At 40.3% G+C, this 26,063-nt stretch overlaps 2 protein-coding genes across 3 annotated transcripts in view; both read left to right on the top strand.

The window, feature by feature from the left end:
• The window catches only part of LOC134213383 (uncharacterized), a 558,528-nt gene that overhangs the window by 199,746 nt on the left and 332,719 nt on the right, over window positions 1–26,063 (top strand). The window lies entirely within an intron of this gene.
• Window positions 5,867–7,591, top strand: LOC134217671 (cytochrome P450 6d3-like). The gene is made up of 2 exons (XM_062696483.1): window positions 5,867–7,222; window positions 7,281–7,591. Exons 1-2 carry the CDS (start codon window positions 5,908–5,910, stop codon window positions 7,436–7,438), a joined length of 1,473 nt encoding a protein of 490 aa, XP_062552467.1. The 5' UTR covers window positions 5,867–5,907; the 3' UTR covers window positions 7,439–7,591.

The following is a 26,063-nucleotide window of genomic DNA, read 5'->3' as shown; positions in this document are numbered from 1 at the left end:
AAGAAGAGACATAGATAGTTCCAGCATTGAAAATGGCTCACCCAAAGAACCGGGATCAGCTACTGATTCTCGAAATAGCGGTTCTGCTGGTACGGAATCTGGACAGACCTTTTTTGCGAAGTTGAATATCCATCGATTGGAGTATTCTTCACTCTCGTTGGTGGAAATGCGGTTCCGCATGTTGCGGGCCGTTTTCCAAAGTGTTGTCATTGAGGTTTCTCGTGATAGTCCCTCGACAAAACGTCGCCAGTAGCTACGTTTTTTAGCCTTGAGAAGATTTTTGAGCTTTCTTTCAAGCCTCAAATACTCTTCGAATAGCTCAGACCTTCCGTGTTTACGGAAAGCCTTGAAGGCATCAGATTTCTCAGAATACAACTTAGTACATTCATCATCCCATCCAGGAGTGGCTGGTCTTCTTATGACAGATGTACTTGGAACGCGTCGTTTCTGAGCTTCTAGTGCGCTTTTATGAATCAATTCGGTAAGGAATCGATACTCATCCAGTGGAGGAAGAATATCAGTTGATTCAATACCAATTTTTACCGCCGATGCAAATTTTTGCCAGTCAATGTTTTTCGTGAGGTCGAAAGGAACATTAACTGGCACTGATCGTTGATAGCCGCTTTTGATTGTGGTGACTATCGGCATGTGGTCACTACCATGGGGATCTTCGATTACCTTCCACGTGCAATCTAATGATAGTGAATTAGAGCATAAAGACAGATCTATTCGACTTTCCTGACCTTGAGGTCCTATTCGAGTTACTTCGCCTGTGTTCAAAATATTCAAGTTGAAATCGTCGCACAGGTCATAGAAAATAGGCGCTCTGTTATCGTCTCTAGTTTCGCCCCATGCAATACCATGTGCATTCATATCCCCCAGTATTAAAACTGGGGATGATAAAAGAGGGACTGCGCTCCAAAGATGCCGACGATTAAGTGAGGTATTTGGGGGAATATACACTGAAGCTATGCAAAGGTCTTTATTCTTTACATTTACTTGGCAAGCGACGATTTCTAAACCATTAACAGTCGGAATGGGAATTCTGTAGAAAGTGTGACATTTTTTGATTCCCAAAAGAACGCCACCATAATGATCATTCCGATCTTGGCGAATAATGTTAAAATCGTGGAAGTTGATTTCACCTTCAGAAGAAAGCCATGTTTCACAGAGTGCAAATATATCGCAATCAGGTTGCGAATTAAAAACTTAAACACGTCCAATTTATGTTTCAGACTATGACAGTTCCACTGCAGCACAGTGATTGTATCTTGTATGGTCGTATTATCCATCGAAAGATACAAGTCCTGCAAGAAGGGCCATGAGACAGTCAATTGCTTCAGATAACTTTCAACTGTTGGAATAAAGAGGTCAATGATTGGCCTCAATGAATTCGGTATATTGAATAAGTTCAAAATACGATCCACAAGGTCCTTAAAGGATATCAATCCTCGCTTGGACGAGATTCTTTTCTTGGAAGTGCGAGTAGCAGTTTTCTGCTCAGAGATATTCCTTGACTGATGTTTCTTTGTAACATCAGTTTTAGGCAATGGCGGGAATGTCTTACTGCAACATGGGTCAAAAGGAGCAGTATAGACAGGCTGCTTCGGAATTTTAAATAATCCCCCATTACCCTCAGATTTTGGCAAACTTTTAGGGATGATTTTTATTTTCTTACGGCGTAGTCCCGGGAAGACAGTTTTCTCCTCTTTTCGGGTATGTTTACCTCTGCTGAATCATTCATTCGGCTACGTCAGAGTTCGATTCGTCAATGGAAATTACATCTTAAAAATCATTGACATGAACCGCGGCTGAAATAGCAGCCGTTGCGTTGGCAGTTGCGGATGTGTCTTGCGACTTAAACATTTCCGCATACGACTGCTTGGAGCGCTGTACCAACGAGCGCTTCACTTTTTGGGTGCGCTTTCTGTACACCGGGCATTCTTGCAAACCATGGGGAGGATCCAAACCACAATAAGCACATTTTGTTACTTGTTGTTGGCAGGCCTCCTCCCTATGCTTCTCAAAACATTTGCCACAACGGGGCTTGTTGTCGCAAAACTCGGCAGTGTGCCCCAACTGTTTGCAGTTGGTACAATTAAACACCCTTGGCACAAAAAGCCGCACCGGAAATAACATATTTTCAATATCTACATATTTTGGGAGAATCGAACCGGCGAACGTCACCCGAAGAGAACCAGACTTAGAAAATACTTTTTTACCATCTACCATGATAGCTGAATGCAACTCCTTGCAATCCAGGATATCCACAGTAGATAGCAGGGCATTCTTTAAACGACCTTTTCCTGCAAGTACATCCTTGCGAATCAGGCTCGCTGCGTTTATGACACCTTCAATTTCGACCTCTCGCGAGGGCACATAAACTAAATATTCTACATTATACAGTTGGTCTTTTGCGATTGCATTTGCATCCTGATATGTAGGTGCGGTTACACGTAGTTTGTTCCGATTAATCTGATGAAAATCAGTTTTCGGAAAACGACGCGTCAAATCACGCTTGTTGCCTATAAAATCAAGGCTTTTCGCTTTCTGTCGGAAATAAACAACCCAGGGACCAGGTGATGTGGCCTGGTAAAATCGCGTGCGAACAACATTGTCTGTTGAAGGCGAATCGCCTCCACTCGCTTCGTCCATGTATGCGAAGAAAAAAAAAACTTAAATAAATTTATTTAAGAAAAAAAACAATTTTTTGAACCAGGCTAATGCCCACTCTTTCTGCACTGGCCGATTATTTCTGTTCGAGAAAAAGTGAAGCCAACTCCACGCTGTTTGAACAGAAGCGTGGTATGATGTGCGAACAATGAAAAGCGTTTAGGTACTTAGCCTTTTCGTCGCTGCTTCGCTGCTACCTACGACCGTCCTCGTATGATGATGGAAGCTAATCCAAAAATATTCACGGCGCTGCACTGATCACCGGTTGGTGATTTACCAAATGCAGCCCGCTTCCCTCTAGCCGGCAGGATTTCACCTTGCGAAACTCGGCAAAAAAGACACACCGCGCCGAATAACAAAAGCGCACTTTTCGAGTAATTCGCGTGAAGAGGTACAAACTGTAAACTATATGCGTCTGACTCAGTCCAATGCCGCACTGGGAATGAAGGCACGGGTCCTTGCAAAGATCGTTACGGGATCAGTGGGTACAAATAGCGCTGAGAAGCACTGTTGAAATTAAAATAGCTTCGGGTAGTATTAAAAAACTTCCTTTAGCAAAGAGAGAAAATAAAACCGCACAGCACGATGCGGTCTGAAATCAGACTCTTTTAATTCACTTAACATTTAATTTACAGCTAACCTACATTATGTTGACAATTTTTTCACTTTAATTAATAACTCTCTCACGCATAACGGTTCATTTAGAACCTTGCTAAGTGATGTATTTTAGTTAAAAAGCAAAAGTAAACAAACAAAACCCTGTAGCTGGGCGCAAAGCTCTTTTCTAGTGCGGATCGGTTCCGAGGTAAACCGACTCCGCATAAAAGATTGTGACAAATCCCCCTGAAAGAATTTAAGTAGTTGGGGTCGTCAGAAATGGCTCCTTTTAGGAATTTTTATTTCAGTTATGAACAAACATCCTCGACTTCTCGACGTGTTCTTGCCCATCGCTGCTCCATCGCATGAAACGATTTTGATTTACTTAAGGACTGTTCAGTTTATAAAGAGGACACTTTGTATTGTCGATGTTTTTAAAACCATCAATCTGTTTCGAAATCTGTTTTCTTTTCGTTGAATATATTGTCTGACCTTCTAGAAATGAAATCCAATTATCAATGAAACAGTTCTATCTCAGAAATTTGGGATATTAATAACAATCAAAATTTATTGGATTTTCAACAGCAACAGCGTTTATATTCCGTTTAAGGGTTGCCACAGGCTCTACTGTTTCTAGATATCGACAAATCATTGACAGTGTGTTTATTTCCGATCTTTTTGATGATTTTGTTGACATGCCGATTTGCAATTTTCTTACAAACTGTCAATTTTGTTTATAAGGAATTCTGTTGGGAAGCTTATGTTTACGCGAAATTCGAGAAGCTTTGACAATAGGTGCCATTTTGTTAGATTTAAACTGTTTTATCTAATTCCAAAAACTACTGTTGATTGACAGTGTATTATAATATACGATAAAGCAAACTCCATCGAAATTGACCATTCTGTCTGTATAATATCGTTATGTAAAAGTATCCTCTCAATAAACTGAACAGTCCTTACAGTGTGCTGTTTTGTAACGTTTTATCCATAGGTAACAAATCTGTTTCAAGTTGCTTCGAAAAGCTGATGATTCCAGCTCATTATGTTCGAATAAAGCCAACTGAGAAACTGATTATCAAAAACAATGTCACTCATTTGATGCTTTTCTGTCACAGAATCACACCTTCGACGAAAGAAAATATGAAAATATGATGAAATCCCATTAAACACCCCACCACCGAGGCAAAACGCCTTTTGAGTATTCCCTCATATTTACCGAATTGTCAAGGCATGGCCATTACAAAACTAGACCTAAAATTATGTAGCTCAGACGAAAAAAATGTTTAAATAACAGATAGGAAGGTTGGAAAAACCGAAATTTTCCACATTTTGGTGAAACATCTAACATTTTAGCGAGGCAAAACGCCCTTGGGCAACTAACCTATAATGTACTACGCGTCTCCACGCACTGTCCATACCAGAATGCTGATTCGCCGACGTGTGGTGCGTTGTTTCCTAATAGCTGCAAGCTAGAAGGCGTTTCGCCTCATGAAGTAAAAGTTGCATGATATGAAAATACCCATGAAAATCGTTACAGGTAAGACATTAAAGCAGTTTTTGCTTAGCTATGGCATATTGCCCCTCCTTCCCCAACAGCTAATTAACATAAAGGAACAACCACGCGTGATTGCTTGGCACTGATGGCTACGAAACGAAACCACAAAGGCTGCACGGAGCACATTTAAGGCTCCCCCAAATCTAAGCGTTGTGATCGCCACGACTGTTCCGCTGGGTCGCTACATGCAATATTCCATTTACGCTTAGGTACATGCCAACGGCGACAAAATCAACCTGAACCTGACAACGACAGCGATTGAACTGAGCTCGTTTTTAAGGAAATGATTTTTATGGGTAAAAATGTTGAAGTTTTCATCGATTGGAGTAACCCCTAAATCATGACCGATTGAGCACCAAATTTTTTTATTTGGGATATTTAATTTGTGAGCGCTTCCGTTGCAAATAAATTGGAAACTGTCATTTCTTTGGCATTTTAATGTACACGTACGGGCATCATTTTTGAATGGTTCCCACCGAGAAAGGCAATAAACTGTTTTGTATCGTTACTATTTGTACGCAAGTTGACTTGTTTGCAATGATATAACGCTATCAGTAAGCTACGAACATGTTTTGTTATATATGCCGTGGTTTAAATTGATAAGATATGACTCTATTTAATTATATTTGTTATGACCAAATTTGGCTCGACTATATAGAGAACATAACATCAACAAAAACATCGATGTATTGGACGAGTATAACTGAATCCAAAAGATAATTTATTTTAAGTGTGCGGCGATCAGCTCTAACGGTGCATATAGAAAGGCTTTTGCCGAAATATTTCCATAACGATGGGTGGTGAACCTTTTAGGCAGCCCTTCTTATTTTCGGCCAGTTCACCCAACAATTGACTGACTGATACTGTATAGCTGATGTATAATACAAAAAACATAATTTTGTCAAATTGTGACCAAGTGCCAGAATTTAAGTGCGCCACAAATGGTTCTATTCCCTATGAATTCAAAAAAATAAAATAAAAAAATAATCGCTACTACAGTGACTATAAAAGTGCCGGAGAAAGATTACCACTTTCAGTTTACGGGATTCGCGTTCACCTGCAAGTTTTAACTCGAGTTCCAGATGATTATCTATACTTTGGCACTCCTCTGGCTAGTGGTTGTGATTGCTCTCCGCTACGTCTACTCGTACTGGGATAGAAATGGATTGCCAAGCGTGAAACCACACATTCCATATGGGAATCTGAAAACCGTGGCCAATAAAACAGAACCATTCGGTTACGCCACAAGTGCGCTGTATTGGAAGTCCAAGGAACGTCTGTTGGGGATCTACCTTTTCTTCCGACCGGCCATTCTGATTCGGGATGCACACCTGGCGCAGCAAATTATGACAAAGGACTTCAACCACTTCCACGATCGAGGCGTTTTCTGCAACGAAGACAGCGATCCGTTTTCGGCAAATTTGTTCGCCCTACCTGGCAAACGGTGGCGCAATTTGAGAAACAAGTTCACTCCGCTGTTCACTGGTGCTCAACTGCGCAACATGATGCCCACGATTCTCGATGTTGGGCACAAGTTTCAAAGGTTTCTCGAACCCTTTGCCGAGAAAAGAGAAGCGTTGGAAATTCGTGAGTTAGTCGGCCGATGTGTTTTGGAAGTAATTGCCTCGGTATTTTTCGGGATTGAAGCAAACAGCATCAACGATCCGAATGATGGGTTCAGCAAAACCTTACGAGAATCGCAGTCCGATGGGTTCATGAACAATTTCCGAGCGACTGCCAGTTTTATTTGTCCAGGGTTGCTAAAAGCTACTCGAATGACATCATTAAGCCCAGAAATGATTCAGTTTGTAACGAATATTGTATCGAATCAAATCGAGCTTCGTGAGAAGAACAATACTACAAGAAAGGATTTTATCCAGCTGTTGATTGATCTTCGCCGAGAGGATAGTAGCAAAAATGAGGTTGTTCTAAATTTCAATGAATGTGCGGCTAACGTATTTTTGTTCTACGTTGCTGGCTCGGATACCACTACAAGTGCGATTTCATTCACATTACACGAGCTGACGCAGAATCCGGCAGCCATGAAGAAACTGCAAACGGAAATTGACGAAACGCTAGAGAAAACCAATGGCGAAGTGACTTACGATAGTGTTAAAGCTATGGCTTATCTGGATCAATGTGTAAAGGAAACATTTAGAAAGTACCCAGGGCTTGCGATCTTGAATCGTGAGTGCACCAAAACTTATTCCGTTCCCAACTCGGACTACGTTATTCAAAAGGGAACTCAAATAGTAATCCCTCTGTTTGCTTATGGTAGTGATGAAAAATATTTCCCAGAACCAGACCGCTACTGGCCTGAGCGGTTTGACAAACTTGCACAAAATTACGACGAGAAGGCATATTATCCGTTTGGTGAAGGTCCTCGCAATTGTATAGGTGCGTTGTGTCTTTTAATTTTTGTGATATTGTGAGTGATTAATATTTTTTTTAATAGCTTTCAGGATGGGAGAAATGGTTGCCAAGATTTGTTTGGTCCTGATGCTGTCCAAATTCAACTATGAAGCTACACAAGGACCTAAAATAGTATTTGCTGCATCAACGGTGGGACTGTTGCCTAAAGAAGGCATAACATTAAAATTATCAACACGTTAGAAAGGTTGTCTGGAGATCGTTTTTTCTTGTGCGTTTTCGTGTGTCGGAAGTATATTTGACTAAGCATTAGCCAAAACGAGTGTGAAATGGTGTCGGATAAAAAAATGGTATTAATTTTAGAGAAATATATAAAAGTTATAGAGCTCTACCGAATGTAAGGCATCTTTTTGTTGGGTATCACCTATTTAGGAAAATTCCACGGTCATTGCTTGCAGGCAAGTTGTGTCGGTCATTGCTTGCATGCAAGACTAAGATAAGCTTGTAATCAGTTGACGATAATGGTTCGTTTTTTATTGTCTGCTTTCTTCAATTATCATTTGCTTATCTTAATTTATCGTATGAGTGTAATGGCTTCCAGAAATGTGTTGAAACCCCAGATTAATCCTCCTAGAGATGCTGATGGATTTCTCGTATATTTTGAAAAGACCTGTGATTCGTTGTTGCTTTGTTGAGAATGGTACCTCTGAAAATGCGAGGTAAAATTTATCTGAATTCAGAACAGTTTCACCATAATGAAAGAAAAATCCCATTTTATTTATCTATACTTTTATTCATCTATCTACTTATCTACGGTCATGTTTTCCGTTCGCGTTATCAGTAAAGCTGTTTTCAAGTGTTCTTACTGTATCGTTCGTTGCCGTTCTCGCATTGGCGCCTGGCCTGACCCCACAATGAGAGACACGGGGATCAACATGGTCGTCAGCATGGTAGGTGCGCACTGTCATTGGAGGAAAAGGCAACTCCTCCAATTAGCTGCTAAATAGCAACGTTTACTCAGCGCTGTGCATCGACAATGCTGGCGAAAAAACGCCAGAAACAGCAGTCGCAACTAGCTGTCACAATTACTGCGTCACTAAATAGTGCGGAAACACAGGTGCCCGCCGGTTATATCAAGGATGACTCACCGACCCTGCGTCCAAAGCTCCGCCAATTGATTACCAGGGACATTCCGGCGCTAAAGTAACGCTGTTAAGGGTAATGTCTGCAAACACGAACCACCACAAATCTGTCATAGTGTTCTTCGAGGTACACAAAATTTGTTTGAGTTTCACGCTCATGAGCCACCCGGTACAAAGTCGCTCAAGGCTTTGCTGCGAAGACCCCCTTGACATCGACGAAAAGGAGCTAATCTAAAGAGCAACAATCTCAAGCCTGTCCCTTATCTTTAATTTCGTCGACAACTTATGAACGGAACACTTCCTCTGTAAGAATCTCGTCACTTAGATCAACATCCGTTTGCGTAGTAGCACAATTTTGTTTCGACCTTCACTCCTGGTTTATTATTCAATCAATCAATCAATTTGGCCTAATCAATTTGAGCGCTTGCTCACCCAAGATCAAACTATTGAAGTTGGCGGATTTCCACAAGGAGAAGGAGACCGATGTGGCGTTCATCACCGAAACGCACCTGAAACTGGAGATGGACGTTATAATCCTAGACTTTCGTATCGTGTGACTCTAAAACTCTTTGATACAACATGTAGGTGGATGACTTTGTAGCTAAATCACTTGTACCAAGAGAATGGCCTTTGTTTGCGCTCAAGTTTGTATCGTTTAAGGGAGGTTGTAATCAGATCTAGAGATTAAGGGTATGCGATAAGACAATTTTTCCTTACGAAACGAAACGAAACGAAATTTAAAATGTTTGTGTTGATTCGAAACGAAACGAAACGAAATATATTTTAAGCTACGAGATTTCGAAACGATACGAAATCAACGTCCATTTAATTCGAAATTTTTCGAAACGAAACGAAATTTTGATTTTTTTTTCCGCGAAATTTTTATCACATTCCTACATTATGGACGCAATTCTGAATCAATTTTCTCAAAGTCAAATTACTGCTTTGCAGCCAATAAAAATTATAGTAATAGAAGAAGCAGTCTTTGATAAATCGCCGTGTTCCCGTTTACCATTGACGATAAGGCAATACCCCAGCATTTATGCCGCTTTCAAAGGAGTTCATCGTGGAGTGGGTGCTCCCAAATTTGGTCAATTTTATATCAGTTCAGTTTTATATCAGTAAGTATGTATATAAAAATATAGGAATTGTGGGATTTATTTTGTATTCTATTTGAAACCTTATTTCATTTAAGACTAATGTGATTATGCTGAAGCATACTTCATATTCATTTATCAGCGTGGTTTTATGGCATTGAGCTAAATCAAAACCAGAATATACGAATATAGTATACGCAGATAGAGAATTGCAAAAAACATACATTTGCTGACTAGACGAATCCTCTGCACCTTTCTAAAATGCACAAAAATATGTCTTTCAGATTGTGTTTCAGAAATGCGATCGCAAATTTTGTACGTCTGCAGTTTGCCAGGTATGAAAAAATAATTTTTCCTTTTTCATACAAAAACTTGTAAAGAAAAGAATATACTTTCCTTGTAAATTCAACCTTTTTAAAAGAACCCCCTTTTACCTATAGACCCATATTCTTATATACAATCAACTCGACGAATTAAGCTATTGTCTGTTTGTTCTTGTAAATTTTCATCTTCAACCGACTGCAATTGAGTGCAAGAAACAGCTGCTATGGACAGTATTAGCCGGTCACGCCCTTACAGTCAATTTGGGATTAGGAGAGGAAAAATAGTTTGATACTCATTATTATAAGACTATAAGAGGAATGCTGGAACGTGTGCATTGTGCGTTTATTTAACCATTACAATGGTTAAACAATAATGCATTTAAGAATGCATGATTTATTGCTCATCAGATATTACAATCATCTAACAAATCTAAACAAATCCTCTCTGAAATAATATTTATTATAAAATAGGCTGAAAAACCAATATGCAAGCTTTCTCCAGGAACTCCTTCGACAATTGCTCCAGGCATTCTATCCAGAATTCTATCAGCAAAGTAGGCAAAGTCTTCAGGAATTCCACCATACATTTCGCCGGGAATTGATCCGAAAATTCCACCATTATTTACTGCAAGAAATCCTCCACGAACTCTTTTATAAGTTGTCCTTTATAATTCTTCAGATAATTTCGTGCTTTTTCTCATAAAAATTTCTGAAAAATTGCACCGTGCACATTCCTGAGAATTCTGCGAAAAATCTTTGAATTTCTTGTGTAAATGCCATAAAATTAGCCTTGAAAGTTTCAAATAATTACTTGTGAAAATTTCAAAGAATTTCTCTAGGAATTCCATTCCACAGAAATTATACCGAAAATAAAATCAAAAATGGAATTTTCGGAGTAATTCATAGTTTGATTCTCAAAGAAATCCTGAAAGAATTCCGGTGGAAACTTCAAGATTTCCACTGGGAGATCCTCGAGGAGCTTCTCCGAAAATTCCTCCGGGAATTTTTCCAAGAGTTCCACCGGCAGTTCCTCCAAGAACTCCTCCATTCCTCCGGGAGTTCCTCCGGTAGTTCTATCGACTGTTAATGAAAATTCTTCCCGGAATTTCTCCAGAATTGGAATTCATTTAGACTTCTTTAATTTATATATAAATTCCACCAAAATCTCACCTGAGAATTTATCTGGGAGCTCTTCAAGGAATTCTCCGGGAGGTCCTATGATAATGATGAGGATGGTCCATCTACATACCCCTACAAAGGTTTCAGCTTGACGAGATTTGTCTATAAGATGAATTCTCCAAGATTGTTTCCAAGAATTCTTCTGGTAGTTTCACTGGCAGTTCCTCCGGGGGATCCTTAGTTAGTTCCGTCGATAATTCCTCCGAGAGTTCCTCCGGGAATTCCACTGGAAATTCATCCGGGAGTTTCTCCGGCAATTCCTCATGTAGTTCCACCAGTAGCTCTTCCAGGAAATCATTCAGGTTTTTTTTCTGGTTTGAATTCCTGGAGAAATGTTCAGAGGAACATCCGGTGGAATATCAGTTGAATTTCTAGAGGAACTTCCGAAATTCCATTTCCCTTGAACTCTTGGAAATTTTCCTGAAGGAACTCCCTCAAGCATTTTCGGAGGAACTCCCACAAGGAAGTTCTGAAATAATTCTGGGAGAAGTTCCTATAGGAATCTCCGGAGAAATATCTGATGGAATTCCCGAAAAAAAAACCAGGAGGAATTAGTGCAGAAATTCCCAGATGAAATCCTGAAAGTATTCCCAGATGAATTGATGAAGAAATTGCCGGATGGATTCTGGGGGTTTGTTCTGAAGAAATTCATGGAAAAGCTCTTGGAAAATATCCCAGAGGAACTCTCGAATTAATTTCCGAATGAAAGGCTGGAGTAAATTCCGAGTGAAGTCCGGAAAGAACTCTAGGACAATTCCGTGGAAAAATTCCCGAGGAAAGAGAAATTTCTAGTGGAATTCTTGAAGGATATTCTGAAGTAATTGCGAGAAGAATTCTATAATGAAGTCCTAGAGGATTTTGCTATTGAATTTATGGAGGTATACCCGAAAAAAAATCCTGGAAGTTATCCCAAAGGAATTAAAGGAAAAGTTCCCGGAGGAATGCCCGGAGAAGTTCCTAGAAGAATTACCGAAGGAATTTCTTATAGATTTACAAGTGAAATTATGGAGTGAAATCGGAGGATTTCCGTCATAAATTTCTGAATAAACTTCTGGTGGAATTTTGGGAAGAAATTCCGTATGTAGTCTTGAAGGAACTCTCGAATGCATTCTTGAAGGAAACGCCGGAGATTTTTCTGAAAGAATAGCCAAATAAATGTCTAGCAGTAAAACTTGGAGAAAAGAAAAATCTTCAAGGAATTTCCTCAAAAAAATAGGGGTAGAAATTACAAACATGAGAAGGATTGAACTTTCATATATTTTGGATCCTGGATACCCTAATATGTTTTTGGGAATCTTGGGAACGAGTAGTACTCATCGTACTCTTTAACAGAAAAATGGAATTCATGTATGTTGTAAAATGGCGCATACGTCACTTTTTCAGATTACGGCAGTGGTGGACATTTCTAACAAAACACCGGAAACGTTTTATAGAAGAAAACTAAATACGTATTTGTTGACTCAGAATGGGATTGATTAGTTGGCGTTAATAGATAGATTTGTATAACATTAGGTTTTGAAAACAGCTTTATAATTTTGTTCAGCGGCGCAGCCGAAATTTTTGATAATACACGACTGTACAAGGCAGTATGGCTTAAGTCTAAATTTGTTTCGAAATTCCGCGGAATTCCGTTAAATTTCGTTAGAAGCTAGTTTTTTCTAGCGAAATTTTTGTAATTTTACGAAACGAAACGAAATCAAGAATTCAGATTTCGCCATGCTCAAATTCCGCGAAATTCCGCGGAATTTCGTTTCGAACCATCTGAAACGAAATTTTTCAAAATAACGCATATGCTTACTAGAGATGTCGTAAAATCCTGATTATTCGATTAGTAACTAATCGATTTCTCTCGATTCTTCGATTCGATTAATCATTGGGTAGTAATCGATTCAAAATTACTTGATTATCACAAAGATGAATCGATCAATCGAAGTAATCGATCAATTTGCGACATCTCTAGTCAGATCCTTCCATATGAAACCAGAAAATTGAGTTCAGATAGTTCATTGCATTCATTCCGGCGATTCGACATTTTGGAAGTCTATGTTGAACTTAATCTAGAATTTAAAAAAAAACACATTAATAAAGTAAACAATTTTGGATGTCAAATCAGCTTGCGGGTCCCAGAGCACCGAAGTCCCGTATCCATAACCATACCTCGTCTGACTACATAGGGGAACTGTTCCGATTTCCATCTCACTGAACATATACTCATCTCATCGCAAAACAAAGAAATTCAGCACCTATCTCGTCGCTTCCTTTTGCTAACACGCGTGCTCACTGGCGAAAAAAAAATTCAAAAATGAGAAACAAACCAAATTCCTTTTCGTTGCTTTGTTTTTGATGGGATGCAAATAAGAGATGAGATGAAGTGCCAAACCGTTCCCCTAATATCAAAATGTTCGAGGGCTAAGGACAAACCCCAAATTAATCCACCTAGCGGTGACGATGCCTTTCTCGATTTAATCAAGATATACTAACGGTGTTAACTTCGTTTTTTTCCAATTCCTATCTACCAAAAATGTTGGCAATTTTGTTTTCTGTAAAATAAGCATAATACATTATGTTATAACCAAGTTATGACGATCGTGAAATTTTCTTTCATCCATTTTTGAGAGAGAAATTATTTCAAGTATTGTTATTTGTAACATATATTGATATAATTGTTATGACTAACTGGACGGGTTGGTATATAACATCATGGGTCTCCAAGACTTCTATAAAAGGTTCGATTTCGGAGTGAAATGTACACGAACATTTTGAAAATTAAGCCAATAATTCTCAAGGCCGACTAGAATATGACGTCAATTACATTAAAGATTATTCAACCAACGACACCCCCACCACCTTCGCCAAGGCCCCGATGCCAATTTTGAACGATTCCTAAATATAAATAGAAGACTAACAAGGAGATGTATAAAACGAAAACTATATTCAAATTTGCCCTTGAAATCACCCAAACTTCTCCATAACTCCACACCACCCAAACCAAACAGCATGTTGAAGCATCAATGAAACCCCTCTTTTTCCCCTTCCATTGTATGACACACGCTAAAAATGAATTACTCAAAATTGAGTCGAATCCGACTCATTTTCATTAAAAACGGGACAACTCAAAATTTGAGTAATATATACTACTTCAATAAAATAATGATTTCGCGAAAGTTAAGCTTGGCCTTCCATCAATTTTTAATACGACAGATGCGAATCAAGTTTATCTATCTATCTAAGTGCATTTTACGACAAACAGACTCCTAGTTTAAGTGCAATCATCATTTTATTGAAGTAGTATCTTTTACTCAAATTTTGAGTTGTCCCGTTTTTAATGAAAATGAGTCGGATTCGACTCAATTTTGAGTAGTTCATTTTTAGCGTGCACAAAACAAACGCAAACACCACCATGGGCACGAGCGTGCGAACCAGCAGTTAATCGTGTCGTTATCGAGTGCAATTTCTGTTGCCAACGATGAAACTTACAACTGTGTTGGTGCGAATGCTCCGATAAAGTATAATGGCAATAAACATCATCGAATCGGCTCTAAACTTAAAAGCGCGTACGTTGTTCGTCGATTAGTTTTCGTGTTCAACACGTTCCACATTGCAAGCTTAGCAAAGCTTTGCTCGTTGCGTTAGCGTTATCGATATTGCCGTAGCGAGGTTTCTAACCCATCGAGCGAACGTAATTTATATTATTAGCATGGTAGCTGCTCAATGCTCGTAGTCCCGATAATATGGGAAAAAATGGAAAACTGCCTAAACCATTTTCCTAGTCAGCTGCGAACGCATTAAACAATCTTGATGAAATTAAATAGCATGTAATTAGAAGAGTGGCTCTGCGGAATGCAACTTGTTGCGATAAAATCAGTTAATTCTAAGTACATGAAAATCGTGTGAGGTTGAAAAAGTGACCATACAGACACACAAACATACACACACAGACATCATCTCTATTCATCAAACTAATGTCGAATTCGTTTTTAAAAAGTTCCAACCTAGGTTGGAACCAGTTCCAACCTAAGTGCTGTCAAAGTGTTTTTTTATTCGCTCAGGTTGGAACTAGGTTGGCACTAGTTCCAACCCCAAAGCTGTCGGGTTCGCACTGTGTTGTTTTACGGCTTCGCACCAGGTTCACCAATACAACTGCACTTCAACTGTCAAAACCATATGGGTGGAATCAACAAGCCGAAGGGAAATACAAACCAGAGTAAAAACGAAACTGTTTGTGCATTTAATAAAGAATGCGCATCGAAAGCCGTTTTACGGATTTTTTTTATTCCCTATGATATTTGTCAACATTTGCATTATAGTTAAATTCCCTTAGGATTTTTTCAGTAATCCCAGGATAATTTGTTTTAAACGGAAATATTATATTGCAATTTGTTCTAAAATTCCCCCATTAATTATTTATTTAAATAGTTCTTCAAAAATTCATACGGAAATTCTTCAAAGAATTCTTATAATTCGTTCCGGTATTCCTCCTTGAAGTCTTGTATGCATTCCATTGCGAATTCTTCCCAGAATGCATTAGAGCAATATTTCAGGAATTCCTTCATAATATTTTTCCAGAAGTTCATCTGGAAATTCCTCCAAAAGTTCCTACGAAATTTCTCCAAAGAATTTCTCTGGAAGTTCCTCCAAGAATTCCTCCAGGAATTCCTCCAAAAGTTCCTCCAGGAATTCCTTCAAAAGTTCCTCCAGGAATCCCTCCGGAACATCCTTCAGAAGTACCTCCGGAAGTCCTTCCAGAAATTTTTCCGGAGTTTGCTTCGGAAGTTCTTTCAGAAATTCCTCCGGAAATTTTTCCCGAAATTCCATCAGGAATTCCTTCGGATGTTCCTCCAATAATTTTCCCGAATGTTCTTTCGGAAGCTCTTCCAGGAATTGCTCCGAAAGCTCATCCACGAATTTCTCCGGAGGTATTCCTGGAGGGACTTCCTGAGAAATTTCGGGAGGGGCTTCCGAAGGAATTTTTGGAGGGATTTCTGGAGGTATTCCTGGAGGAACTTTCGGATGAACTTCTAGAGAAACTTTCGGAATGAATTTCTGGAGGAACCACCGGAGGAATTCTTGGAGGAATAGCTGGAGCATTTCCTGGAGGACCTTCCGGAGGAATTCCTGGGAGAACTTCCGGAGGAATTCCTGGAGGAACTACCGGAGGAATTCATGGTGGAACTTCCAGATGGTTTTCTGGAAGAGCTTCTGGAGGAATTTCTGGAGGAACTTCCGGAGGAATTCCTGGAGGAACAGCTGGTGGGATTCCTGGATGAACTTCCGGAGGAATTCCTGGAGGAACTTCCTGAGAAATTCCTGAAGGAAGTTCTAGAGGAATTCCTGGAGGCATCTCTGGAGGAACTTCCGGAAGATTTCCTGGAGGAATTTCTGGAGGAACTTCCGGAGGAATTTCTGTAGGAACTTTCGGACGAATTCTTGGAGGAACTTCCGGAGAAATTCCTGGAGGAACCACCGGAGGAATACCTGGAGGAAATACTGGAGGAACTTCCGGAGGAATTCCTGACGGTACTTTTGGGGGAACTCCTAAATGAATTTGAGTAGGATTTCATGAATGAATTTCCAAATGATTTACTGAAGGAACTTCCGGAAGAAGTTTTGAAGTATTTTAACTCAAAACGGCTACGCAGTCTTTAAGGATTAAAACAAGATTTATATTTGTCCAACGTTTCGACACGGGGTTGGTGTCTTCATCAGGGGAAACTATAATTAATTGGGTAATGAGTTGTGTGTTATACATATTTGTTAAAATTTGACTTACAATATTATGTTTGTTCCTTGTCTAATGTTTAGTCTTACAATAACTGTCAAGTTTGAAAATTTGTGGTACATTCTGTGAAATTTGACTTGATTATGGCACAATATTGAACATTAAAACGATATCGATTAACTTACATTTTGGAAAACACTTATTTTTAACATAGATGACACTGGCAAATAACACAGATTTTCTTTATCAAACCGCCTGATTGCAAACCCCCCTTTTTTCCATTTTTCATACATTGGTAACCCAACATAACGGCTCCAACATACAAGTTGGCCAAGTACATCGCAAACATTCTCCAAAATTCCCTCCATAGCTCATATAGTACGAAGAGTTCGTTCGATTTTTGTAAGGAAGTAAACCACTGCAAACTACCCCAAGATTTTATAATGATCTCACTAGATGTGACATCATTATTTACGAATGTACCACGTCACTTGGTTATTCGTAATATCATAGAACGCTGGAATGAAGTTGACACCAGAATCAACCTAGATCTCTTCATTGAGATTGTGGAATTTTGTATGGAAGCTAGCTACTTTTGTTTCGAAGGACAATTCTACAAACAGACGTTTGGTACTGCTATGGGAAGTCCACTCTCTCCAATTGTTTCGGACATTGTACTTGACTCGGTAATACAAACAGCTATGAGTGCTCTACCGTTTGAGACTACAATATTTAAGAAATATGTCGACGACATCTTCATGGCAATCCCAACGAACACCGAAAACCTGGTACTGGATGCTTTTAACAAGGTAGAACCGAGAATACAGTTTACCATCGAGACCGAAGTTAACAGAAAACTTCCTTTTCTGGACATGACTGTTATACGCAACGAAAATCAAACTTTATCCACTGAATGGTTTGCCAAACCTATCGCATCAGGGAGGATGTTGAATTATGCATCATTTCATCAACCGAAGCATAAAATCAATGTAGCCAACAACTTTATCCATAGGGTGTGTTCGCTTACATACAACACATCAACGAAAGAAATTGCAGCAACGATTCATCGACACCTTCAGATGAACAATTATCCCAAACAGTTAATCAACCGATTACTGAATCTGTACATCAGCAAAAATCACGAAAACATCCACTTGAAACACGCCGTAGTTACACAATCGACCAGCCAATCACCAAATCAGCAGGCCACCCACCCATCACAGTGCCCACCCTACACCAACTCAACAATACCCATCCCAAGCCAACCATTGTGTCAGCCTCCCAACAAACCACCCACCCAGCCAGCCATCATGCCAGCAGCCCATCGTCCCACCAACCAGCCAACACCACCATTTGAACAAACAGATACTGTCGTCAACACCAACCACCAAATAACGGAATTCTTCGAGCATCATCATACTACCAGCAGACCCATCGATGTACAACATGAAGTACAGGTTTCTCAGCATCCTGAAACAACACAAAATAGTAAATCATACAGATCCATTCCATACGTACCAGTGCTATCACAAAGGATAGCAAAAATGCTGTCCAAAGATTATGCAGATATCTATATCACCACAAAACAATGCCACACAGTAAACAATCTCCACACCAAATTGAAACAGCCTGTAACTAAAGAAGAAATTAGTAATGTTATTTATAGAATTCCATGCAATGATTGCCAGAGTAGTTATGTAGGCATGACTAAAAATAATTTGAAAAAGAGACTAGCAGGACACAAAACCAATGTAAACAAATTAGAAAAACTACTGAACGATGCCAATACTAACACTGAAGTAGCTAAAATCTCGCTAATAGAATCAACAACTGCATTAATCCAACACTGTATCAACCACAACCACAGATTCAATCTAGAACGTACACAAATCATTGACCATAGTTACAAAACATCAACTTTGCCTTTCCTAGAAATGTGCCATATAACCAACACAAACCACACCGTTAATAAACGGACAGACATAGAAGGGTTAAACACAACATACGCATCTGTATTGAACCACATTAAATGTATAGACGAATCGAAGAGAGTCAAACGAAATAGCCAGAATTCTAGAGATTAGTCAATTTCTCAGATAGGGCATTTTGGTTACCAATGTATGAAAAATGGAAAAAGGGGGGTTTGCAATCAGGCGGTTTGATAAAGAAAATCTGTGTTATTTGCCAGTGTCATCTATGTTAAAAATAAGTGTTTTCCAAAATGTAAGTTAATCGATATCGTTTTAATGTTCAATATTGTGCCATAATCAAGTCAAATTTCACAGAATGTACCACAAATTTTCAAACTTGACAGTTATTGTAAGACTAAACATTAGACAAGGAACAAACATAATATTGTAAGTCAAATTTTAACAAATATGTATAACACACAACTCATTACCCAATTAATTATAGTTTCCCCTGATGAAGACACCAACCCCGTGTCGAAACGTTGGACAAATATAAATCTTGTTTTAATCCTTAAAGACTGCGTAGCCGTTTTGAGTTAAAATAACAATAAACAGTCGATCATTCGAAAGTTTTTAAGTATTTTTGGGAGGAATTCCTGAAGGAATGTTCCAAAGATTTTCTGAAGGAACTTCCGAAGGAAATTTTTAAGGAACTTCGGAACTTTCCTAACGAACTCCTGAGCTCCGAACGTAACTTCAGGAAGAAGAGGAACTTCTGAATAGATTCCTGAAGAAATTTCCGAAGGAATACCTGAAGAAACATCCGGAGGAATTCCGGAAAGAAACTCCGAGTAAATGCCTGCAAGAACTTGCGGAGGAATTCCTGAAGAAGCGGACAGGAGTATAGAATCTGGGATAGATATATCCACCCAAAAGTAAATTTCGTAATTCGCGAAAATCAGAGCGCGTACTTGATCATTTTTATCATGATCTGATTCGTTGTGGCCCACAAACTGCCAGTGCACTGGTAAAGTCCGGTATGGTGTCGATATGACGATTGTAGCAAATGCGGATGTTTGGTAAGTAGCCAACTTATGAGAAGAAAAATTTTGAAAGCCTGTAATCACAAATGTACCTACGTTTGCATTAAATCTTAGAAGTTAGAAAGAAAAAAGTCTGAAATTCTTAAGATTTCTGGAAAGCCGTAAATAGTACTGAACTTCCTTAAAGATTTTGGCACGATTATAAGCTGTACTGATAGATTGTAGCTATTTCTGAAGATTTCTAAAGGTACGAATTCCTAGAAGCTAGTGATAATTGCTTGAAACCATCAAATATTTTATAAAATTTAAAGACTGTCTTAACAGTCATAGGGAATTTAAAACATATCTGAGGATGTCCGAATAAATCTCTTGAAATTCGAGAGGATCTCCAGAAAATCTCTGCAATTCCCTAAAAGTATTCAATACATTTGATAATCCAGTTTTTGTCCTACCCACGTCTCGGAACGTGACGGCGCCTCTGGCAATGGTGGTAGGATGTTTTTTGGCCACAGTTTATCGCCTTGAAAGATCTCTGCAGAATGGGTCTAAGGAGCAGAAGCCGAGAAGTGGACGACATGCTTTGCACGTATGCCGAACGTGATCAAATCGGCTCGTGGAGAGATTTCTGAGAAATCCATGCAAGAACCATCAAAGAAGACTAGCATGTACCTTCCAGAGCTTGAGTGAAACGCCACTTGATTACGGACCGGGTATAAGAACTACGAGTGACTCGTTGAAAACATTTCTTTCTTTGTTGAAGAAGGAAAAAAAATGATCCTGTTCTCTGACGCGAAAAGCTTTTCAGCATAGATACTGACGGCAACGGCCACACGGACTGGTTAATTTTACCGAAGAAAATTGTGGATGTTCTGGAGAAAATGAAGCTTGAATTTCAAACCAATCCAGTCAAAATCCTTCTACAATCGATTTTGTTTTAAAGGATTCAAGTCAGCTGTGTGGCCAATTGGTAACTCATGCTGACTTGGGGCCCTCCTTAGCCGTGCGGTAAGACGCGCGGCTACAAAGCAAGACCATGCTGAGGGTGGCTGGGTTCGATTCCCGGTGCCGGTCTAGGCAATTTTCGGATTGGAAATTGTCTCGACTTCCCTGGGCATAAAAGTATCATCGTGCTAGCCTCATGATATACGAATGCAAAAATGGTAACCTGGCTTAGAAACCTCGCAGTTAATAACTGTGGAAGTGCTTAATGAACACTAAGCTGTGAGGCGGCTCTGTCCCAGTGTAGGGATGTAATGCCAATAAGAAGAAAAAGAAGAAGAAGAATTGGAATCATTCCGTTGCATTTGCATGACGTAATGCTTTAGCTGGTCTCGTGAATCAAGGATCTTAGCGTTACCCGTTACGCTGGGATATGGATACTCTGAAGTAGTGCGAACCGATGTAATTCCGGTTCAATCGACAGGCTCGGTACAATATTAAAGGTAACAATATGACGTCCCGAACCTCGAATCCCAAGGTGTCAGGCGACCCGTAAATGGCTTGGGAGGTGAAACAATAACCCAGGCAGCTAACGGAGCATGTGGAGGTTCCACAGAGTGTGGGCTGCTTTGGCGGCAAGTGGGTGGCAGCGAGTGGTACCCGCACACCCCCAAGTGGTACACATGTGGTGCAAGCGATAGGGAGTTTGGGTCAATATTACACGTAATACCCCCAAAAAGTGAGGGGCGGAATGTATGGATGAGCATACAAGTAAGCCTTTTTCAATAGAATGTGTGAAGTTTTCCTAGACCTGGCAGGAGTGTCGGGGGGTTGATGCTTATCCGGTACCTCAAAACTAGAAGACATGTAAGACAGATGGTGTCACTCTGTTGCAGGACTGGGTGACCACCACATTGATTGAGGATTATCTGGTCTACGAAATGTCAACAGGTAAGTGCTTCCTGTAAGGTTCCTGGGAGATAACCTTTTGGCAGTTTCCAAGCCCGAGTAGGTGAGCGTTGGGGCATTAATGTTCCACGCCCAAATAGATGCACAGGAGGTGCACATAGTGGAGAAATCAGGGAGATGGAATTATTACAAGTAATACCCCCACGAGGCGAGTGACTGAATGTCAGGAGTGTGGTGCACATGCACAAGTTCTGCAAGCGATTGGGAGCTGGGAGTATTACAAGTAATAACTCCATAGAGTGAGGGACCGAATGTGTGGGTGAGCACACAAGTAAGCCTCGCTTGGTACGTCGTGTGGGAATAGTGTGATCCGGCTGTTAGTGACGGAATGAGTAAAGTCTCACTAGGCCTGACAGGATTGTCGGGAGGCAAATGCCTATGCGGTTCCTCAGAGTTAGGGAGTGGGGGGAGGGGGGTTGATGCTTCTGCGGCACTTCAGAAATAGGGGAAGTGAAAGGGTCTGCCTCGTAGCTGAGGTAGGAGTGGCACAGGAGACACCAACCTAGGGTCGCCTGCGGCTGATTACATACTGATTGAGGAACAAATGGGTCGTGAAATGTCTACTTGTTGATGGTCTCGCGGCCCAGGTGGGTGAGTGTTGGGGCACATGTGGTGGCATTGTGTCTTTGTGCACAGGTGGTGCATGGGGAGTACATGGAGAATTTCAGCGCATACGTGCATTTGTGTACGGGGGGTTGTGGTCTCGGGGGGATCAGGCTATTAGAAGTGAGGGTAATTCAAGTAACCTTCCGTTACTTGGGTGAGTTTAGTGGCTCGGCCTTCCGACACCCCCACTTCCTGAGTTATATTTTCAGATATCTGTTTGCAGATTTGCCTTCTTCTCCCATTAAAAAAAAAAGATCTTGGCGTCATTCTGGACAACAAGCTCCGTTTCAACGAGCACATCGCCAAAGCCAACGCGATTCTCGGTTTCTTGCGATGTAACACAACCCTTTTCAACGACGCTCAAACGGTCAAGTCACTGTATTGCTATTTGGTCCTCGAGTACGATATTTAGGTCTGAGCCCTCCATTATTCGACACACTCGGCTCCTATCGAAAAGGTACAAAAATGGTTTGTTGATTTCCATCCTTAGCTGCCCCCCTAAAATGTTCGAGAAGATGGTTTATGAAATTGTGTGTCAAGCGGTTCACCCTTTAATCTCCGAATATCATCACGGCTTTGTTCGGAAACGGTCGACAACGACAAAGTCCACATGCACTTGCTATCGATAAGATGAGGAACATGGGAAGTCCTAACTTGGCAACGAACTGGTTCCAGTCCTTGTTAACAGACTGCCATGCATATGCTCACATCAACGGAGTTAATTCAGTTAATCTTGACATTCCGTCAGGCGTCCCCCAAGGAAGTCGCATAGGACCATTAGTTTTCATTTTGTTTGTTAATGGCCTGTGTACTAGTGTTTGCTTCTCCAAGCTTTTATTCGTTGACGATCTTAGAAAATATCGTAAAATTATGACCTAGTTGGACTACTGCGTTCTCCAATAGGGCATTGATTCACTCCTACGTTGGTGCTCAATAAATTGTATGAAGGTGAATGTTGCTAAATGCAGTTCCATAACATTCTGCCGTTTGCGCGAGCCATTGCTGACTGATTACTTCATTGGAAACAGCCGTTTGCTACGAAATTCGCTGATTGAAGACCTAGGGGTCATTATTGACTCTAGTCAGATTAAACGACCGCATCAACATGATCAGTTCACAGCCAAAGCGTTTACCATGCTGGGATTCTTGAAAAGAAACACAAATACATTCCAGGCTATATACGCACTTTAAGCGTTGTATTGCGCTCTCGTCCACAGTCTGCTAGAATATGCAGTTGTTGTATGGGAACCCTTTCATGTAACAATGACTAACAGAATCGAAGCGATCCATCGAAACTTTATTGGATATGCTCTCCGTGCACTACCCTGGAACAATACGCAAGCTTGCCTCCCTACGAAGAACAGTGTATGCTAATAAACTAGCGGGGAAGGGTCGTTTGGCTAAAACTCATTCGGCCGAAAGCCATTTGGCTGAATGCTACTAGGCGGATAGTTGTTTGGCCAAATATATCGTTTGACCGACCAGACCATTAGGCTGAAAGGGTTGTTTGGCCGAAAGGGTCATTAGGCCGAAAGGGTAATTTGGATGAAAGGGTCATTTGGCCGAAAGGGTCGTTTGGCCAAAAGGGTCATTAGGCCGAAAGGGTCGTTTGGCCGAAAGGTTCATTTGGCCGGAAGGGTCATTAGCCCGAAAAGGTCGTTTGGTCGAAAGGGGCATTTGGCTGAAAGGGTCATTTGGCCGAAAAGGTCATTTGACCGAATAGGACATTTGGACGAATAAGACATTTGTCCGAAAAGGTCATTTGAAAAGTGAGAAATTAGGATCAAGAAGAGAGACGTCTCAATTCTCATTTCTCATTTCTCACTTCTCACTGTAAAAAATGAGGAACGCGAAATGAGTAGTGAGATGTCTCAGAATAGGATTAAATTAATTTGAATCATTTTGTGTTGCTTTTAAGTTAAAGGTCGAAGATGGTGGTCTAAATAAATATACAAAAAATAAACAACAATAATAATAAACTATAGAAGCTCAAAGACTTCATACTTTTATTCTCCAAGCGGCAGCTTCAGCGCAGTCCTCTAATCCCGTTCAGCTTGGTGCTCGAAACAGTTATTATGATCAGTATGATCCAGTACGATGCATGTCGTCTTTTTCAATTCAATGTACATGACAAGGAAGGGGTTTTACTCATATTACATAAGCATTTTTTGTGGGGTTTTCGACCCCCCTCCCCATGTAAGATTTTTTTCATGCAAATGATTTTTTATTTATATGGTGCGTAAGAAAATGACGAACCCCACCCCCTCTCATCATAAGTGCTTACGTACTATGTGTACGCCCCCAAGTAGTTGGCTATACATCCCTTCATATTTGGTTACTTAAAAGTTTGATGTTAACTTGAAAAAAAAAGTTGTTTGAAAAATGTATCTAATTTCACATGACAGCCTTTGGGGAGCATTGGTCAACCTAATAAAAAATATAACCTTACTACTTTGTGTTTTCATCTCGGCCAGACGGTAGACCTCAGAATTTCGTGTCCTGTGGGGAGGGTTGAGGATCATCCGCCGGAACTTGTTTTGAGCTCGTTGGAGTTTCAGATGATGAGTTTTGGTGCAGCTCTCCTAGGCCGGCATGCCATATTTGATTACGGGGAGGATTATTTTGCTTGTAGACAGCAAGCTTATTTTCCAGAGAAAATGACGACCGATGGATGATCAAAGGTTACAGTAGTTTCAACAACACGTTACACTTACACAGTCACTGTCTGGTCAACCTGTTGCCGAAAAATAAATTTCCTGTCGAGGGTTAAGCCTAGATAGTCAGCCCCACTGGTCCATTTCATTGTGGTGCCATTGAGAACGATTTTAAAGTCTTCAGGCGAAACGGGAGAGAAGGCTGATGGGACGATAACTTTTTGATACAATGGGAAGAAGTTGAGATGGAGACCCTGGTCAGCGGAACGTTCTCAAAGAACGGAGCACTCGTGTGTTTAAAGTTGAGATTCGGCACGTTGCCTGGAGCCTTCATGTTTTTCGATGATTTGACATAGGCCATCAGTTTTTCAGCTGAGATCTCCTAATCCCCCTAAAAGTCATTGGGAGTCAAATGTATGTTTTTCTTGCTCGTTGGCAGCTGATTCGTGTGGTTTGACGATGTTCTGTCCAAGATTGTGCGAGCTAACGAAGTGAAAACCTATTCTGGTGACCTTCTCTGCAGTCTTTTTCAAAAGATTCTCTTTTATGCGTATCAGCTTCCAAATATCTAAAGTCATCCAAGGGCAATTTCCTTTGACTCTAGCGTTCATACGTACAGTTCTAGTGCATTGCGTTAAAAGCGTACTATACTGCCGCTAACCGCAAGTCGAGCACATCTGTATATGGGCCTCCATATACAGATGTGCTCGACTTGCGGTTAGCGGCAGTATACAAGTCTACAACGTGGGAAAGTTTGTCACTAGCTGTCATGTGTCCTGGTAACTCATTGATTGCAGCTGAAAAGCATTCGCTAAGACGTCTGTTATCGACAATTTTCTTCTGCAACACTCTAGTTTCAATAGTGCTACTCAGTTTTAATGTAGAGACGATTAGACAATGGTCGCTGATATCTGTTACAATCGTCTCATTTACTACGGACATTGCTAAACATTCGGTGCACACAACGTGATCCTAAATGTTGTTGCTAGCAGGCCTCGTCACATTTGTATTTGTGACGGACAAATTATACGCTGTGAGCAGTTGGATGTTGAAAGCGAGTTAGTGGGAATGTTCAAGTCTCCAATAATTACACATTCATTTCCATTTGGAGTATTTGAAAGCATTTCGTCAAGCTCTGCCATAAATTTTCTACTTCCGAAAGCCGGCGGTCTATAAATAGCATGGAGATCAATCTTCATACTACAAGGAAGTCGCAAATGGATATGATGAAAGCCATATATTTCTAAATTCGCCTCAATACTTGTAACCAAATCACTACGAACAAAA

This window comes from Armigeres subalbatus, chromosome 2, assembly GCF_024139115.2.
Source record: "Armigeres subalbatus isolate Guangzhou_Male chromosome 2, GZ_Asu_2, whole genome shotgun sequence".
In the NCBI taxonomy this organism is placed as follows: Eukaryota; Metazoa; Arthropoda; class Insecta; order Diptera; family Culicidae; genus Armigeres; species Armigeres subalbatus.
Note: the sequence above shows the minus strand (reverse complement) of the source record. Positions and strands in the feature narration are given on the sequence as shown.

What these genes read in the sequence shown, in the direction of transcription:
- LOC134217671 (XM_062696483.1), top strand. Translation starts at nt 5,908, where the DNA reads ATGATTATCTATACTTTGGCACTCCTCTGGCTAGTGGTTGTGATTGCT. An exon ending in AGGTCCTCGCAATTGTATAG is followed by an intron (nt 7,223 to 7,280) that starts GTGCGTTGTGTC and finishes TTTTTTTAATAG; the next exon opens with CTTTCAGGATGGGAGAAATG.